General features: G+C 41.3%; 1 protein-coding gene across 1 annotated transcript in view; it reads right to left on the bottom strand.

The window, feature by feature from the left end:
• The window catches only part of LOC149324243 (nucleolar protein 6-like), an 86,629-nt gene that overhangs the window by 33,922 nt on the left and 32,592 nt on the right, over positions 1-20,115 (bottom strand). Inside the window, exons 14-19 of the mRNA XM_089497999.1 lie at positions 19,867-20,015; positions 18,726-18,801; positions 10,564-10,704; positions 8,229-8,346; positions 5,320-5,474; positions 224-387 (exon numbers count right to left, since the gene is read on the bottom strand). Of these exons, the coding sequence (XP_089354125.1) occupies positions 224-387; positions 5,320-5,474; positions 8,229-8,346; positions 10,564-10,704; positions 18,726-18,801; positions 19,867-20,015 (803 nt within the window). The remainder of the gene's footprint in view (positions 1-223; positions 388-5,319; positions 5,475-8,228; positions 8,347-10,563; positions 10,705-18,725; positions 18,802-19,866; positions 20,016-20,115) is intronic.

Below are 20,115 nucleotides of genomic sequence, written 5' to 3' on the forward strand. Positions count from 1 at the left end.
TTTGCACATCGCTGCGCATTGGCGCACTCATGATGTACGCAATACACCACAAAAAGAAGAACCGGGTTCTTTTTACTGTGGAGACGTCGCGCAGTTTGGTGGCTGCGACATCCTTCCGCAGTTAAAAGGGGCAACTCCAGGCTGCCGTTTCAGAGTGGTCTGTACCGCCCCATAGTCTCAGTCTACTCTGGCCTAAAACAACCTCTTTTTCTTCCTCCCTTACCCATGAAGGGAGCTGGTTAAGAACGGCAAATGCTGTGTCTCCAGTTCCAGCTGCTGAGACTCAGGGTTGTCCTGGTATTTCAACATGCCTTCTTGGGTGACCACCTCCTTCAGGATCTGGGGCTCTCGATGGTAGGCCACTTGGAGGCGGAACACATAGCCATCCTGAAGAAGAGAAGAAAGAACGCAAAAGTTTCAGGTGTGCTTCTCTATTCTGATTTTGTAGCTATCATATATTATATTCATAAGATGCTTACCATGTAATTGGTAATTTCAATATGTATTGAATAGTGTCAAGACACAACTGAGACAGGGGAGAGACTAATAAGGGCTGTAATGCAATTAGAACATTTTATCTAATTAACCAAATTAATTTGACTCAATCCATTCAAGACAAGGGAAGGCAGGCTTTTGCCTCACAGGATGTACTGCTGTTACTTATGCTTCTTTGCTTGTTAAGTTTGTGCACCTAGAACCCTGAGCTCTAACAAAGGCAGTAACAAAGTGGTGGATCTGGGGCATGGGGGTGGAATACACAGAAGAAACAAGAGACCCATCTGGAGATGCTCTGAAGGTAAATCTATTTTTAACAGAAACGCCCAAAGCATTTTGGGCTATGTATGTTCTCCAGGTCTTCTATGAAGAGGTATATAAATCATAAAAGGACGGGGATATCAGTATGTAATATCATATTGCATAATATAATTATTACACTTGTACATCGTCTATTGCCAGTACATACCTACTTAAAAATTTCTGAACCAGAGATGCCTACACCATTTACTGGGCAAGTAAAACAAAAAAGCAAAGTCTGAAGGGTTTTTTAAAAAAAATCTTGTGAACAGATGGCAGAAAAAATGTAGATAACATTCAAGGGCACATGGATGTATCCAGGCAAAAGGGGTCAGAGCTGGTTTCAGTTATTCTACATCTTCATACTGCTTTAAAACTCCAATGTCCAATTATTCAGGAGCTAAATCACTTTGATCACTTAAAATCTAAAATTTAACCAATTAACTACATAAATCAGGTGTCAGCAAAAAGTGCCTTTCCACATGTTCAACTGCAATTCCCAGCACTCTTCAACTTTGCCTAAATCACTAGAACAACTGAGAGTTGCAGTCCCACAACAGCTGGAGTGAAACACTCTGCCCACTTCTCACCTAAACACTGAATCCCTGCTAGCTGGTTCTGGGCTTCTTAATCTGAGATGAAAAACTGGTGTCATGTTTATGCACTCTGGGACTGTACATATTTAAATCAGATATCACATCTTCCTGAAGCTCAAGGCCAGAGAAGAGGCTTGTGCATTCAAACCACAAACATACACTTTGGAAGTGCCATGCATGCCAATGCTGGATTAGCTGTGGCGTTGATCTGAAAGTGGGTGAGCATCCCATGCCCAACCCAAAAGCAGAGAAAGGCACAAGAATGTAAAATCATTCCACCATTTGTATTTTCAATATGGGAACAACTGTTGCAGCATACAGTACATCAATAAGTGAAACCAAACATAGCACAAGCTAATCTTGTAAAAGTTTGACACAGACGAAATAAGACACTGATCTTCATGATTGCAGAGTCAGGTTATAAACAACACAACCAACATCTGCATAGAAAGCAGAAGCCCTGTAATCTCAATTTCTTATGTCATGCCTCCCAACTTTGGCACCAGGGAAGGACAAAGTGTGACCTGCAGGCTGCACCCTTGGACTCCATTTTTCCATACCCTGAAGCCCCTCACCAATCTCCCCCGGGCTCCAAACTCCTCATTTTAAAATAAAAAATCAACATGTTTTAAGGTTTTATTTCTTATTTACTTCATTTATGGATTGTCTTTCTCCCAAGATGGGACCCAAGGCATCTTCCAACAATAGTAAATCAAATTTGTTTATAATAAAAATTTAAAAACAATTTAAAATCCCTACATTCAACACCATGAAATCATTTAACAACCATACACATGTTAAAAACAAATAAAACACACAGATAAACAAAAAAAACCTTTCCTGTGTAACTATTAAAAGCCTGCTTAAACAAAAATGTGTTGTAGTTTTGTGGGGTTTTTTCGGATTATGTGACCATGTTCTAGAAGAGTTGACATGGCCACATAGCCGGAAAAACCCACAAAAAACCTATGGATGCCGGCCATGAAAGCCTTCAACTTCACATTAAAAATGTCTTTGCCTGCTGGAAAAAAAAAACAGGGAAGAAACCAACCTAGCCTCCTGTGGAAGGGAGTTCCAAAGATTGGGAGTTGCCAGTACAAAGACTCTCTCTCATGTACACACTGAGCAAGCCTGTGATGGTGGTGGGATTGAGAGAAAGCCTTCCTCTGAAGATCATCACATTCTTGCAGGTTTATATGACGAGATACTGTCTTGCAGATAATCTGGATGTAATCTGGGTTATTTTGTCACGAAAAAACTCTAACAGCTGCCATTTAGGGAAGGGTTCTGATGAAGACAGAGGTATTTGGAAGCACTGTTAGGGACATGGCCCATGAAGGGATTGGAATGAAAATAATGGGTCCTTGGCCCTGGTGCAATTGCCCACCTTTTTTTACACTATTCTGCCTTTTAATCAAATATCCTCACCTGCTGTCACCATCACTCCTAGTAAAATACAGTTGGCCCTTCTTATACACTGATTTTTTATACACGGATTCAAGCATCCACGGTTTGAAAATACTCAAAAAAAGTATAAACTTCAAATATCAAACCTTTATTTTCCATTTTTTATAAGGGACACCATTTTGCTATGTCATTGAGGCCCTGTCCAGATGGGCCATTTTGTACGTACTCTGTACATACTAGGGTTGCCTGGAGGCGTCCCTTTTAGATGCCCGCAACCCTAGTACGTACGGAGTATGTACAAAATGATGGCGCCCTGTCCACACAGGCACTGCCATTTTGACATAATGGTCGCATCGTGTCCAAACGGCACAGCGCGGCTGTTACATCTTGGTGCTGCTGCAGGGCGCCTGTGGTGCCCTTTCAGCGGCACCAGAAGGAGCTCCGAAAGCCTTTACACAGCTGCGCCAGCAACACAAAAGAGAAAGGGGCCGAGCGCTGCTGTCGGGGTGTCCTTGAGGCATGAAGCCCCAAGGACACCCCTTTTAATGGGACTTGAGCATCCACGGATTTTGTTATCCACAGGGGATCTTGGAACCAAAACCCCAGCATATAACACGGGTCCACTGTACAACTGGCCTTACACATCTGCAGCTTTGACTTTTGTGGATTATTACTTGCAGTTTTGATAATACGTTCTCTCTAGGAATCTCTAGGTCCTCCAGTGCAATTCTCCTGGAAGTTGACCATAGCATTGTGCTGAAATACCCAGACATTCCTAAATCAAACACTTCTGTAGGCATGTGTAGGCCCTCCAGCATGATTCTATGATCAATCTCTGTCAGATGTTGACTACAGAGTTGCACTGGAGGACTTGGAAATTCTTAGAGAGGTGTTCTCTTAGGTAAAAATAATGTTTTTTTTTAATTTGCGGTTCTACATTCATGGGGATCCTTCACCCCTAACCCTAGCAAATGTGAGGGACCACTGTACATTTAAAGGGGCATGTGTATATGAGTGCCCCATTCTACCCAAAGTCAATTTTCTGGTGTGCATGAACAAATGTAAAAGGGGCAGCTCTCTATGCATTCTTGAAGAGAACTGTAGAGTTGGAAGGGAACTGAAAGCCCAAAGACCCTGATATCTCAGTTTTTACAGAGTCATTCTCTCTGCGTCAAGGACTGAAAAATCCATGCCCACCAACTACACAAGGAAGTAAACCACACCGCAAAAAAAGAACAAAATGACTCAAGCTCAACCACAGAGGAGACAGAGACATGTGCAGGGAAGGTGGGAAAGCAATGAACTGGTCAAAATCCTGAGTCTGCATCATGAAAGATTTGAATTTTCTGGAGAACAAGCGCATCTGGCCTGAGTCATAATCAGAAGCTGAGAAAAATTATTTCATAGAATCATAGAATCATAAAGTTGGAAGAGACCACAAGGGCCATCCAGTTCAACTAGAATCCTAGATTTCCTAGAATCCCCAGTTCTTGGAGACAATTAGGGGTGGGAAAAGATTACTTCTTTGGACCATAATATCCAGAACCCACAAATTCTGGGTTTGTTTCACCCAAAATTTGGATTCATTGAGTGTAGAGACAGACGGTCCTGGTCACAATCAGAATCTGGGGAAAGTTGCTGCTTTCTACTATCCCTCTCACAATTTGGGGATTCTGGGAGATGTAGTCCAAAGTGGCAACTTCCCCCAAACTTTCATGATAACTAGGACCTAGAGATTCCAGGAACTGTGGTCCAAAGAAGTTAATGCACCTAATTGTAGAGCTGGAAGGGACTGAAAGGGCCATCCACCACCTGACACAGAAGAATACATAACTAATACACTCCCAGCTAAAGGATTCCCATCTAACTTGTCCAGAGAAAATAAATCCACTGCCCTCCAAGATTGTCCACTGTCAGATAGCTTCTATAGTCAGGAGATTTCTTCTATGATTTAGATGGAATCTCCTTTATTGAGATTTGAATCCACTGGTTCATATCTTAGGGTGCACCTACACTTTACAAATAATGCAGTTTGACGTCACTTTAAGTGTTGCAGCTTCATCCTGTGGAATCCTGGGATTTGTAGTTTTAAAACGTGTTTTTAGCCTTCTCTGCTAAAGAGTGCTGGTGCCTCACAAAATTATAAATCCCAGAATTCTGTAGGGTAGAGTTATGGCAGTTAAAGTCATGTCAAACTGCATTGTTTCTACAATGTAGATACACCCACAGTCTCTGGATCAGTAGATCCCCTCCTTTCTCTTCTGTTTCTTGTCTTTGCATTCAGATTTTTAAAATTCTGTTTTAAAAAACACAGAACAGTAATTAGCTAAAATCTCTTAAAGTGAATTTCAGGCCAGGTTAATTCTTCTTCTCACGCCTACAGTTAACTATTGTTAATGTGTGCTGCAGTCAACAATCCAAGACAAAAGGAAGCTCTGGACATAATGATGCACAAAATGACATCTTTTAATAAAGGAGAACTTCTAAAGAACCACACAAACACAACAATCCAGCCCATTACCTTATAGACATCTGTGTGAGTGGGAGCTGTCCGACACAATAGATGATGTTGCTGGTTAAGGAGTTCTGCCAGCTGCACGTAGAAAGCAGCTTTGATGCGCTTAATGGCTTCTTTGTCTTGAGGCCACTGGCCACTGCCCTCCATGTGACACAGCACTAGTGCACCCAGGAAAGGAAAGCCAAAATACAATGAGCAACAAAGGAACAATGTGATGGGCAGGGGTTAAACATCAGAAAACCCCTAGACATAGATTAGATGCAAAGGCCTCTCTAGTCTGGCATTCTGGACCCGCAATGACCAACCAGCTGCTTATCAGAAACCCAAGACTAGGAAAGCAGTGTGTAACTGCACCCTCTGTTTCATGTACTGGAAACAGAATACAGTGGTATCCACTGGCATTTGGTTCTAGGGGACCCCATGGCTACCAAAATCCATGCATACTCAAGTCCCGTTATATGCAATGGCACAGTGCAATGGTGTCTCTTATATCAAATGGCAAAATTTGATTTGGGGAATTTATATATTTTTGAAATATTTTCAAGCCATGGATGGTTGAATCATGGATACAGAGGCCTGACAGTACAGTCATCATAACCTATGAAAACTACTGATTAGAGTCTGGCTATGTCCTTTAAAAGCTATCAAAGGTGGTGGCCAAGCTGCTGTGGTCTACTTGATGGAGTGTTAGACTAGGATTTGGGGAAATAATAACATTTGTAGTCCAAGGCCTAGTTTAGGAGTTTCCAAGGCTGGTTTGTACTTTGAAGTCTAGTAGTGTGTAGTATGAAGCCCAATATGTAGTTCAAGGCTTGGCAGTTTGTTGTATGTAAGAAGGCTGTGTGTTGTCAAGGTCTGATAGTTGGACTAGGACTCTGGGAGACTGAGGTCAAATCTCTGCTTGCCTATAGAAATCTACTGTTTTCAGCCTTAGAGGAAGGAAATGGAAACTTCATCCGAATAACTCTTCTCAAGAAAACCCTAGGATAGAGTTGCCATGGGTTAGAGTCAACTTGAAGACACATAACAGCAATGACAAACTGGTGGCCATCACTATATTTTGTATTTTTAAAACATTTCCAGTGAGTTCAAAGCAGAGCACCTGGCTCTCCTCGTCCCACTGCACAGAAATCCTTTGTAGAAGGACAAGCTGAGAGTGTGTGTGAAGTGGCCAAGATTAGCCAATGAGTTTCACTGAGGGCAAAAGCCGTGAAATCTGACATCCAAACCCAACTTCTGACCACTACATCACACTGCCTTTAAGCACATTCTATAATTTAACAATGGAGTGTTTAAAACTGGACTCCCTTTCACCTGTCCCAAAACTTCCACCATTTGGCTCCACTGGATAACTAACCTCAGTTTCAAGTGGAATGGGAGAAAGTGAAAAACCCCTACCCTATGCACTTTTTCTATTGATGTGTAATTGCATGTACAGTGGGCCCTTGGTATCCTCTGGGGTTTGGTTTCAGGACCCCCTGTGGATACCAAAATCCATAGATGCTCAACTCACATTAAAAACAATGGATAGTAAAATGGTGTCCCCTATATAAAATGGCAAAATCAAGATTTGCTTTTTGAAATTTATATCTTTTGGGAACATTTTCAAACTGTGGGTGCTTGAATCCATGGATAAAAAATCAGTGGATATGGATGGCTAACTGTATCTCTTACATCCTTCACTCACTCACCTTTATTTATGTGTAAAACACTGTACCTTTCCTGAATCAAGTCCCCTGATCACTATGGTTGTCTGGCTTGGAAGTGCACTCTTCTGTGCTGTGGCACAGGTGATTTTCCAAGCCACCCCTGCCATAATGACTTGGCATCAATGATTCCCTACTAGAGGTTGAGTCTCCCTTATCCAAAATGCTTGGGACCAGAAGTGGTTTGGACTTCAGATTTTTTTTTTTTTTTTTTTTTTTGGATTCTGGAGTATTTGGAATACATAATAAGATATCTTGGAAATGGGACCCAAGTCTAAACATGAAATTAATTTATGTTTTACATACACCTTATACACATAGCCTGAAGGTAATTTTATGCATAATATTTGTCATAATTTTGTGCAGGAAACCAAGTTTCTGTACACTGAACTATCAGAAAACAAAGATTTCATCATCTCAGCCATTCACGTGGACAATTTTGGATTTTGGAGTATTTCATATTTCAGGATTCTGGCTAAGGGAGACTCAACCTTTAGCTCCAAGACATGAACTGATGGAATAGGCAGCTCAAAGCTGGTTACCTCTCCTTCCCCTTCTCATCACTACCACAGCCACTCTTTTGCTTGCACAGACCATCCCACCAGAGGTTTGCTTCAACAGGATTTGTGTCTCACAACTAGAAGTGTACGCAACATTCTAAATGCTCTTACATCATCTTGTTTCAGTGTTTCAGTATTATTTCAGCTTTTTCTCTTATTTCAATGCTGGGAGAAAACCTCATCACTTGCTAATTGAACTTATCTCGTGATTATTTTTTGGCTGAGCTCAGCTCCCTTCTCACCACCACCCCTTCCAATGGTCAGACCTGCTAGAACTGGACACTGGCCACAAAAATGTGTGTCCCTGCACTGTTTTTGAGTCCCTTAAACTTTCTTTCTTAGCCCTACTTGTAAAATAGGAAATCGCCTGCCTATCACAGTTATTGGAAGGATAATGTTGACACGTTTGCAAATGAAATGTTGAGGGAAATGTCTGCATAGCTCTCCAGATGTTGCTGGACTGTAACTCTCAGCAGCCCCAGCCAGGGTAACCAATAGTGAGGAATGCTGGGAGGTGCGGGCCAACAGGACCTGGAGGGTTGCTGAATTCATATCTATAGAACCAAGTAGAAAGAAGATTATTCGGGATATCAATTAGTTCATATTCTTCTGTGAGCAATCACAACCCCAATAAACTCATCCTTGCCTTTCATTGGGGCTATATAAGCTGGGCAGGGTTTCTCAGCCAAGGGCAAAAGGGATTCACGATCCTTGATTCTGGCATGATAGGCATAATCCGGTTTCATGGGAACTGGAGGGAAAACCTGGAGAAAATAAACAGAAGAAGGAAATTGTCAAGGCTATATGACTTCAGATTAGTCATACAAATGTAAGAGAAGCCATGGTGACCATAAAACTAATTCCAAAACTGTGAAGTCTGCTTTACATTAACACTTTAATTAGTCCACTAAAACTGCATAAAATTTCACAATTCTCTTCATCAGGCAACAGCATTTTTTAAAAAAATACACAGCTATGTCTTTTTACATTATTTTGTCTTTTTAAATTATTGTAACCTGCCATGAATCTCAATGTGGGAGAAAGGCGGGATATAAATCCTTGAAATAAATAAGTCAGTGTGCAACTATCTGATTGCAATGCCATCATTCCCATTCCCTCATTTCTTTTCAACATCTTTGCCTGACTTTCTTTGCAAAGGTTAGCATTCCAAGAGTGTGTATACACTGTAGAAATAATGTAGTTTGACAACACTTTTAAGTGCTGTAGTTCCATTCTATGGAACCCTGGGATTTGTAGTTTTACAAGGACTTTAGCCTTTTCTGCCAAAGTGCTTATGCCTCAGAAAACTACAAATCTCAGGGTTCTATATGACACAGCCATGGCAGTGAAAGTGGTGTCAAACTGCATTTCCACAGTGTAGACGCACCCTGAGTTTTCTGCCATTTTAGTTCGCCTAATAAAGCTATAACCATAATATGGTGACCCTGTTGATGAGACATCTCCAAGACTGCCTATGCTCCACTGCTCTGCTCAGGTCCTGCAAATTCATACCCATGACCACCTTAATAGAGCCTTATTTGTCTGGAGATGAATTGAAGCTGAATATGTAATCAAAAGCCACAGGGTTAATCAACCAGTCCATTCAGCACTTCTGGCTAAAACACACAGCATACACATAAAGACAAGGAACAGAGGGTTCAAACAGCTAAAAATAGTTATGGTTTGCTTCTTTTGACTCTATGTTTGAGAGAACCTGTCCACACAGGTTATGTGCCAGGGGAAAGGATTCTCACTTTGGGTGTGAGAAGCCCTGGACTGAAGCCCCAGACAAGCCCAGGCTTCGGAGGAAAGTCAGGCGATGCCTGTTTTTAAACAGTGAGAGGTGGAAGAGCTTAGCAACAGAAAACATTCTTTATATGTAGAAGGTTATGGGATCAATCCCTGGCATCTCCAGCTACAGAGATTATTTATTTATTTATTTATTTTATTTAGGTATTTTTAGATTAGAGGGGGAAGGCTGGAAAAATCTCCCACCCGCACCCCACCCAAGCAGTCTCTCCCCAACTCTCTAAGAACTATCACTAATAAGGCAATATTGAGAAAACAATGGCCTGGAACAGACGGGCCTTTCGTGACGTCCTCGTTACATGCTAGGGTTGACTCAGGGCGGCGCACCCACACGCCCCTCAACCCTAGCATGTGACGTGTATATACGGGTGCCGCCATTGTTACATAAGCGCTGCACAGCATCCACACAGCACCACGTAGCGCTTACGTAACCCTGCGGCATAAAAAGAAACAGCTTTTCGCAGGTTCTTCTCCCGCCGGCAGGAAGCCACATGGCTTGGGGGCTGCAGCTTCCCTCCGGCGGAAACAGGCGCCAGCAGGCCGCCCTTTTTGAGTGCTCTGTACCGCGCCTAAACCAGTGATCTGAGGTAGACTTATTTTGGGAAGGTTACATCTTGACTACAACTTCCAGAATCACTAGCCAGCAATGTCTGGAAAAAGTTACTTGTCTTCCTATAGCTTCCAGAATCATCCAGATAGCACAGCCTGGGAAATTTACTTTTTGGATAACAGCTCCCAGAATCCCCTAACCACCAATATTAAGTATTTTGGACGTCGTTATTGTTGTGTGCCTTCAAGTCATTTTGGACCGTAAGACAAATTATGGAGTTTTCTTGGTAAGTTTTGTTCTGAAGTGCGCCACTGACATCTCCTGAGGCTGAGCTGGGAATCCCTAGAATCCTAGTCCAACACTCAAACACACTGGCCCACAGCTTCCCAAACCCTGCAGATAGCAGAGTCAGAGAAAGCTGCTTTTTTGACAACAGTTGCCAGAATCCCTTCCAGCCAGTAGAGCTCAAGAAAGTTATTTGTGGATTACAACTCTCAGCATCCTCCCAGCCAGTATCGCTATACAGACAGCAGTTCTGCCACATGCATTCTCAGAGGAGGTCTACTGACTGAAAGTGACCAACCCCATCATTAACACATCTGCAGTCCCATGGGTCACTCACGTCTGTGTATCGTAGAGCTGGATGGGCTCCCTGGACTGAGGTCACGGTCAGCGGTAGCCCCTCCAAATTCCACAGCTTGCGGCTCAGGTCATCGTAGGAGCGGACAAGATTCACCATGGCTTCCTCACCTGTCCCTGCTGGCTGCATGAGAGAAAGAGAACAACAATCAAGGTGAAAATGAACAAACCCAGCAGTGGATGAACACACCACTCTAAACAATCCCAATGCAGTTTGATTTCAGGACCAGGCATGGATAGGGGACCACCAGGAGTAAATACCAGGGATCTCCCAGGAGGTCAAGTTAAAAATCCAGCCTGAAACCCCAAGAGAGAATCATTGCTGCCAGTCAGAACTGACAGTATTGGACTAGATGGAACAAGGATCCCGATTCGACATGAGATAGCTTTCTGTATTCCTAAAAAACAAGAAATTGGTCACGCCATCTCCAAGAAAGGACAAAGAAAGAGTCAAAGCTAGAAAAAGCATGCTTTTTAAAAAAAAAAAGTTATAAAAATTGGTATTACTACATTGCTGTTGTTGTGTACCTTGAAGTCATTTGTGACTTATGGCAACCCAAAGGGGTTTTCTCGGCATGTTTCATCATAGGAGGTTTGCCACTGCCATCCTTTGAAGCTGAGGTATACTACATAAAGCACTCAAAATGCTACATCCTTTATACTATATACATCTTCTATACTACATCCTCTGAAGTATACTACATACAGTTCTCAAGACGGTGGTCATGTTGGCCTAGATCTAAATGTTAGTCACAACAGAAAGAGACTCACTAAATCCATGGGAATTTGGTACATCACTAGGGATGGAAATCCTCAACTATTTCATCCTCATATGCAAGAATGAATAATTCCATTATTTTTCTCCCTGTCACAGAAGAAAACAAATTTTTCTCCACAGTATTCTCACCACATTCAAATACCGTGAAATGTCGTAAAGAAATTACAGTGGACCCTCCGCATTTGCTAGGGTTAGGGGCACAGGTGGGAAAACCACAAATAAAATAACTCTCTCTCTCTATCTATCTATCTATCTATCTATCTATATATATATAAAATAAAATTTTATTTCTATTTCCCGCCTCTCCCAATGGATTGGGGAGAATATGCCTCTCTGGGAATCTCTAGGTCCTCCAGGGCAGGACCTACAAATGCTTAGATAAGTGTTCTCTCTAGTAATGAGTAGGTCCTCTCTAGATCCAGCTGACTCTTGGCAGAAGCTGACAACACAGTCATGCTGGAGGACCTAGAGATTCCTAGAGAGAACATATTAATCAAATCTGTGAATAATCAAATCTGCAAAAGTCAAAGTCACAAATGTGGAGGCTTCTTTTCCTTTGGAGTACATGCCATTACCACAGCAAATGAAACAACACACCACTGTTCAGAAGCACAAGCCATCACAAAAATGGGGTTTGCAAAATCCCACTGGTGTCTCACATATGTGTCAAATTCCTCTACAGAAGTGGTTGGACATTTGCTGTTCAATACTCAACATTCAGTTAAAGGTTATGACTTCTGCAATGAGGCTACCATTGTATCAAGTTCGGAAGCTTCAACTAGCGCAAAATGCGGCAGCCAGGTTGGTCACTAGTTAATCGAGACTTGACCATATAACACCTATCTTGAAAGATCTACACTGGCTCCCAATTAGCTTCCAGGCACAATACAAGGTGTTGATCATTACCTTTAAAGCCCTACATGGCTTGGGTCCAGGTTACTTACAGGAACGCATCTCCCTATATAATCCACCCCACACTCTTAGAACAAGTGGGAAGAATTTGTTGGAGATACCATCATCCAAACATGTTTCTACTTCCCTAAAGGCATTCAGCATAGCTGCCCCCAGACTTTGGAATGGACTCCCAGAGGAGACCCGCCTTATTACATCTTTAGACATCTTTAAGAAGGCGGTAAAGACAGCCGTGCTTATCCTCCTGACCTCCTACGAAGATCACTAGTATGGAACGAGACCAGCTGACCCCTTGATTGATCGATGCTACTGTTTTTAGATTTTTATGTTTTTATTTTTTACTGTGGTTTTAATGGTGCTGTAATTTTAACCTTGTAATTTTAATAATAATAAAAATAATACGTTTTATTTATATTTCCCGCTTCTCCCAGAGATCGAAGCGAGATTACAACAGAATATAAAACAAACAGAGCAATATAAACAATTACAACTTAAAATATAGTTACCATAATATAACAATAATTGTTAAAAACAATCTATAAAAACAATATCAATCTAGCAGCATATGATGTCAATCATATTTGGGTCTTGGTTTCGTTTCTGTAGGGTATACTTTATAAGGAATTGGGAGGGTATGCCAATTGAAAAAGGTAGGTTTTTAATGTCTTCTTAAAAGTTTCCAATGTAGGGATACATCGTATCTCCTCTGGGAGATTATTCCAATGTGAAGGGGCCATAACCAAAAAAGTTCTTTGGTAGGTAGATTTTAATCTCACTCTGGGAAGCTCCAGTAGGTACTTCCCTGTAGTTCTGAGAGTGTGGGGTGGATTGTGTAGGGAGAGGCGTTCCTTCAGGTAACTTGGGCCCAAGCCATGTAGGGCTTTAAAGGTAATGACCAACACTTTGTATTGGGCCCGGAAGCTAATTGGCAGCCAGTAAAGTAATTTTAACCTTGCTGTGATCCCGCTTCGATCCATTGGGAGAGGTGGGAAGATAGAAATGATGATGATGATGATGATGATGATGATGATGATGATGAAAGCAAAGTTGTGCTTGCAATTAATTTGGTCATGAAGATGTACATTTGGTCATAATAATAATAATAAATAATAAAAGTTTTATTTTTATACCGCCCTTCTTCAAATCAGGGCGGTGCACAGCAAAATTATGCAATACAATAAGCACCATACAGGTGCACATTTAGTTGTGTAACACTGCTATTCCGAATAAGGGTTTCATACTACATTCAATACTTGGGCCAAGATTATCTGAAAGACTGTATCTCTTCATAGTCTGCTCAAATCTTAAAATATTTAGGGCACTGGGTTTGGCTCTCAGTCCTACAGCCATTAAAGGGACATTTGGTGAGCACATGAGAAAGAGCCTTTTCAGTGACTATTGTCAGACAACTGGGATCTCCCCTCAACTGGAATCTCAGTTGGCCTCCTTTCTGTTCTGTCTGAGCCATTAGATAAAGACCTTTTTATTTAGGCAGAGCTTTTGGCTCCTAAGCCAATGAGGTGTTTTTAAAGTGGTGAGATTTTATGTCTTTAAATTCTGCTTTAAATTGTTTTAACTATATGCTTTTTAAACAGAGTTTAGCTGTACTTTGTTTTAATTCATTGGTAGTGAAGTGGTTTGAGTGCTGAACTAGGACACTGGGAGACCAGGGTTCAAATCCCCACTTGGGCATGGAAACCCAACGGGGTGATCTCAGAGGCTGACAGAGTCACACTTTCTCAGACCCAAAACAAGGGAAGGACAAACCCTCTCTGAACAAATTCTGCCAAGTAAACCCCGTGATAGGTTCACTTTAGGGTCACTGTAAATCAGACATGACTTGAAGGAACACAACAACAACAAGAAGCAGCCTTTGGTCCCATGCCAAGAGCAAGGTGGGATATAAATTAAATAAACAAAGTAATTCCAAATTGAACCAATTTACATTGAAGATCCCTGATGAACGATCTTGGCCTGTTAAGTCCAAAAATGTAGCAGTGGTGAACAGTGAAGGATCAAGGAGAAAAGAAGTTTATAAAAAAACTAGAAAAAATATTATATTATCATGCAGCAGCAAACAGAAAATATCAAATCTTGGAGGGAAACTGTGGAATTCTCTTCCACAGAAGGCTAGGTTACTCCCCTTCCTTTTTTCCTTCCTCTTGGAGGTAAGACTCTTTTCTTTAAACCAGTATTTGGCTATTAGGTGTTTGCAGTCTTTGTGAATCTCTACAATTTATAGATACACTATTTATTTATTTATTTATTTAATATCCCACCTTTATCTTGGCATAGGACCCAATGCAGCTTGTTGTTGTGTGCCTTTATGTTTGAGCACAAAGGTATTTTAATAAGTGTGTGTATGCACGTATGTGCAGTATTTTTTATTCTTGTTTATAAAGTTATAAAATCCATTTATAAAGTTATAAAATGGTGGTGTTTTAAAAAGATAATTCATTTGTTTGTTTTTAATTTTTGTATTGTCCGGTGCTTTGCTGTACTTTTTTTTACTATGCATTGCTAATCGTCTTGGGTCCCAAAATGGAGTATAAATCATAGAGTTGGAAGAGACCACAAGGGCCATCCAGTCCAACTCCCTGCCATGCAGAAAATCTAAATCAAAGCATCCCCGACAGATGGCCATCCAGCCTCTGTTTGAAGACCTCCAAGGAAGGAAATTCCACCACATTCTGAGAGAGTTTGTTTCACTGTCGAACAGCCCTTACTGTCAGGAAGTTCTTCCTAATGTTGAGGTGGAATCTCTTTTCCTGCAGTTTGCATCCATTGCTCCACGTTCTAGTCTCTGGAGCAGCAGAAAACGAACTTGCTCCCTCCTCAATATGACATCCTTTCAAATACTTAAACAGGGCTATCATATCACCTCTTAACCTTCTCTTCTCCAGGCTAAACATCCCCAGCTCCCTAAGTTGTTCCTCATAGGGCATGGTTTCCAGACCCTTCACCATTTTAGCTGTCCTCCATTGGACATGCTCCAGTTTCTCAATGTCCTTTTTGAATTGTGGTGCCCAGAACTGGACACAATATTCCAGGTGGGGCCTGACCAGAGCAGAATAGAGAGGCACTATTACTTCCCTTGATCTAGACATTATACTTCTATTGATACAGCCTAAAACTGCATTGGCCTTTTTAGCTGCCTCATCGCACTGTTGACTCATGTTCAACTTGTGGTCTACTTGGACTCCTAGACCCCTTTCACACGTAGTTTCATTCAGCCAGGTTTCTCCCATCCTATATCTGTGCATTTTATTTTTCCACCCTAAGTGCAGTACCTTGCATTTATCTGTGTTGAATTTCATTTTATTAGGTTTGGCCCAGTTTTCTAGTCTGTTCAGGTCATTTTGAATTTTGATCCTGTCCTCTGGAATATTAGCTATTCCTCCTAGTTTGGCATCATCTGCAAATTTGATAAGTGTGCCTCCAATTCTTTCATCCAAGTCATTGATAAAGATGTTGAATAGCACTGGGCCCAGGACAGAACCCTGTGGGACCCCACTTGCTTGATAAATTAAACTCTCATCATCCCTCACCTACGTTGGCTAAAGCTAGCAGGAGCTACAATCCAACAGTGTCTGAAAAAGCCACAAACTGCCAAGTCATGTGTACTGGGTGCCAAGCCAAACAAAGAGAGCTGATAAGTAACAGGTTTATCCAGATTGTAGCAAAAGATAAATATTATTTGTGTCATTTAATATGATGCCGTTTACAAGGACATCTTTAAAAAATCTGACTCTGGGAACAATATACAGCATCCAATATAAAATACAGTATCCCCCATCTTCAATTTTCCCCAGCTGACAAATACAAAAGTGTTGGTCTGCTGGAATATTAAAGCATTTTCTGTCTGAGTAACCCAAAGGAACAGTCTGAAAGATAAATCTTCTATCTGACAGGTAGCAGAGAAAGAGAAAACTCTGCCTTTTGCACAGACAGTGCCCAGGGGACAAAGCAAAATGCAAATGGAAAGAAATGAAACTGCATGGAGTCCACGTGCCTTCAGTAATTCAAGCCAAATGTGACACCATCACAGTTTCTCAGGAGAACACCTAGTTCTCGACAGTTCTCATGTCACTCCCTGAAAAAGAACAACTCAAAAAGCAAATATGGAGGCTTCAAACATATCACAGATTAAGGGCGCCACCTCTAGGCCAGTGCCATTTGTGTGTTGTTGTGTGCCTTCAAGTCATTTCTGATTTATGGCAACCCTAAGGCAAACCTATTACAGGGTTTTCTTGGAAAGATTTATTCAGAGGAGTTTGCCAGTGTCATAGTCATCAATTATCCTCAACAATTTTGGATTGGCACAACTATACTATAATGTCTAAATACCCTAAAGGCATTAGATCCCATCTATTCTTGGAAGCTAACCACCCTGGTTAGTACTTGGATGGAGACTGGAAATGAATATCAGGTGCTGTTTACTACATTTCAGAGGAAAGAACTGGCAAAACCACCTCTTGCCTAAGAAAACCCTATGAAATTCATAGGGTCTCCTAAGTCAACAGGTGACTTGAAGGCACATAGGCACACATACACTATAATTTAGCCCAATGGTTCCCAAACTTTGGTCCTCCAGATGTTTTGGACTTCAACTTCCAGATTCCTTGACGGTTGGCCAAGCTGGCTCAAGCTTCTGGGAATTGAAGTTCAAAACATCTGGAGGACCAAAGTTTGGGAACTACTGATTTAGCCTAAATACCCTAAAGGCCCAGGCCCTGTGATATTGGAAACTAAGCATGGTCAGCCCTGGTTAGTAGTTGGATGGGAAGCTAGTAAAGAATACCCGGTGCTGCAGGCTACATTTCAGACGAAGGAACTGGCAAAATCACCTCTGAATATTCCTTGCCTAAGAAAACCCTATGAAATTTAAAGGGTTGCCGTAAGGCAACAGGCACTTTGAAGGCACACACACATATACCTAAAATCCCTAAAGACATCAGCTCCCATCTGGTCTTGGAAGCTAAGCACAGTCAGCCATGGTTAGTACTTGGACGGGAGACTACCAAGGAATACCGTGTGCTGTAGGCTGTATTTCAGAGGAAGGAACTGGCAAAACCACCTCTGAGGATTCCTTGCCTAAGAAAACCCCATGAAATTCAGAGTTGCCATTAAGTCAACAGGTGAACTGAAGGGACATATGTGCACATATACTATAATTTAAATGTTTGGCTTTCTGTCTATTAACATCATCAGTATTAATCCATATTTGATCACTGAGCCACTAAATTTAAGTGTTCTAACTTGTTGGGAGTAACAAAAAATTTAATACAGTTTTAGACCCAATCCATCTACTACACCAGGTACCTCCGAATCTCACTTTTCATATTTCTTTATTTTATGCCCTAGAACATACATTTATGAACCAATTTTGATCAAATGTGGTATTTAAATTTAGGCTGACTTCCTGAACAGTTCTGCACACTTCTGAGCCTGATCAGCAAACTTTTGCAGGGGGAGGGCTTGGTCCATTTTGCTTGTAAGTAAGAAGGAGGAGGAGAAATTTCCTGCCTCTCCACAAGGGTCAAGGCGGGGTACAATATGTTAAAATACAAAACTCAGTTAAAAAAGAAAACACATAAAACCATAAAATGCAATCAGGCTATGCTGAGTGCTCCCAGGCTGTGGAACTCTCTTCCATAAGAGTCAAGGCTGCACTCCTTTTTGTTCTCCTTCTGCCAGCAGAAAATAACTTTTTAATTAAAAGGCATTTGATGATTAATCTTTCCAATTAATTAAGATTAATTAATTAAGATTACAATTAAGTAACAAGTATCTTCTCACATTAGTAATTTACCCTACAATTAGTAGATTACATATCCAGAAGCGGTTGCATTAAATAACATGGAAACTACCACTATTGCAGATGCCTTATTAATCCTATTTTGTAGAGTGAGATTCCCAAGCAAAGAGACTTAAAAGGCTGAAAGCAGGGCAGTAACAAAGGGCCTTTTGTAAAGAAGAGGTAAAAGGTAACCCCAAGGCATATACAGAAGGTCCCATCACAACCATGTCCCTTATATAAAATGACAAAATTGCTTTTTGGATTGGTGGGGGGGAGAATATTTTAAAGCCATGGGTGATGGAATCCGTGGATGCAGAATCTGTAGATACAGAGAGCCAACTGTACTACAAATACTCTGAAATGCGTTTGAAAAAAATCAGGAAGCGTTAATCATCACTCAAAAAATCCTATAGTTTGCAGTCATCACTAAAACAGATTTTGGAGTGACTGTCAATGAGTTGTGGTCAATAAATTAATTTAGCATACGAGGTCCTAACTCCAGACTCACACAGACTTTTTAACTGTCATTAAAAGACAACATTTAAATCATTGTCAGGATGCAGAAATTTAAAAGAGAAGGAAAGGGGGAAAGAAAGAAAGAAAGAAAGAAAGAAAGAAAGAAAGAAAGGAAGGAAGGAAGAAAGAAAGATATTACCTCACGTCCAATTTTGATCACAGACTCCAGCAAGGCACCTGTGTAACAGATAGAAGATTCTGGGATGTCCATATGTCTGCAGGGATAGAAAGCCATATCAAGATTGTCAAAGTAGGAATAGATTTCTTCTTTATGATCAACTTCCTTTCTCTCTCATTTTTTTTCCTTCCTAGAAAGAAGTCTCTGCTTCTTTTAAGTTGCCAGAAAAAGCTTGAAACCATGAGTAGTTAAAGTCCCCTAGGAAACCTTAATATATTTCATAAGCAGACTATACTTGGCATTGGCCTGCATTTTGTAAAGGCAAAAGATACACAGCTTCTCCACATCCAGGCAACTTCCATACCCATCAAGGCATCAGCAGTCAAGAATTGTATGCAAAGAGGAACTGGAGAGTGCCTGATCTTGTTGTCACTTGAACTTATGTTTAACCAGCTCAGTCAATTTAAGCCCTACATTCACTTTGTCAGCATAGCCAGCCTGATGCAATAACTTTCACCTGTTTGACATTAGGATATGGTTCTCAGAAGGCACTCCATCTAAAGAAATTGAGGTTTCCTCATGGTGAGCAGCCAGTGATAAGCACACCTTGTTGATGTCATTGCTTCCGACCTATAGTGGCCCTAGGGCACAGTGATCAATACCCTTTGAGGCAATCTAATCCATTTTGGAATAACTCTTGCAGACAGGAAGCTCTTTGTAATGTTTAGATGGAATCACTTTTCTTGCACTGTGAATCCACTGGTTCATGTTCTAGTCTCGGGAGCAGCAGAAAACAAGCTCACCCCATCTTTTTGTATGAAATACTCAACAGTGGAACAGATTACCTCGCAGGGTGGTGGACTCTCCATCTTTGGAGTTCTTTAAACAGAGACTGGATGGACATCTCGTGGGATTGCTTTAGCTGGGTATTCATTATGGCAGGAAGTTGGATCAGATGGCCATTCCAACTCTAACATTCTATGGCCCTTCTACATTGGTGCATCCAAGTTACCTGGTGTGTGGGACCAGCAATTTTATTCCTCACTGTGCCAGGGACTAGACCCATATTCCTTCTTCAGCCAATGCTCCATCATTGCCGGCTCTACCATACCCTACTACCCCTCTCCACATACACAAACAGTACTACCATTCCGCTACTCACAACTGCAAGAGGTGACGAATTATCTGTTCTGGAATGAGACGTTTCTGACTCATGTTTGTTGCATTCCACAAAACGGCCTCACAGATGGCACCATCTTGGAAACGCCTCAGTTCTGAGCGCTGCCCCCAAAATTGTCGGAACTCCACTGCCTGCAGGAAGAGGAATCAAATGGAGACAAGTGAAGAAATAGTTAATTCCTGTGCTTGCTTGCTTTATAATAAAAAATATACTAATTCATTGTATACATAG

The sequence above is a fragment of the Sceloporus occidentalis genome, unplaced genomic scaffold, assembly GCF_023333645.1.
Source record: "Sceloporus occidentalis isolate IW3139 unplaced genomic scaffold, rSceOcc1.0.p SCAF_1, whole genome shotgun sequence".
Taxonomy (NCBI): domain Eukaryota; kingdom Metazoa; phylum Chordata; class Lepidosauria; order Squamata; family Phrynosomatidae; genus Sceloporus; species Sceloporus occidentalis.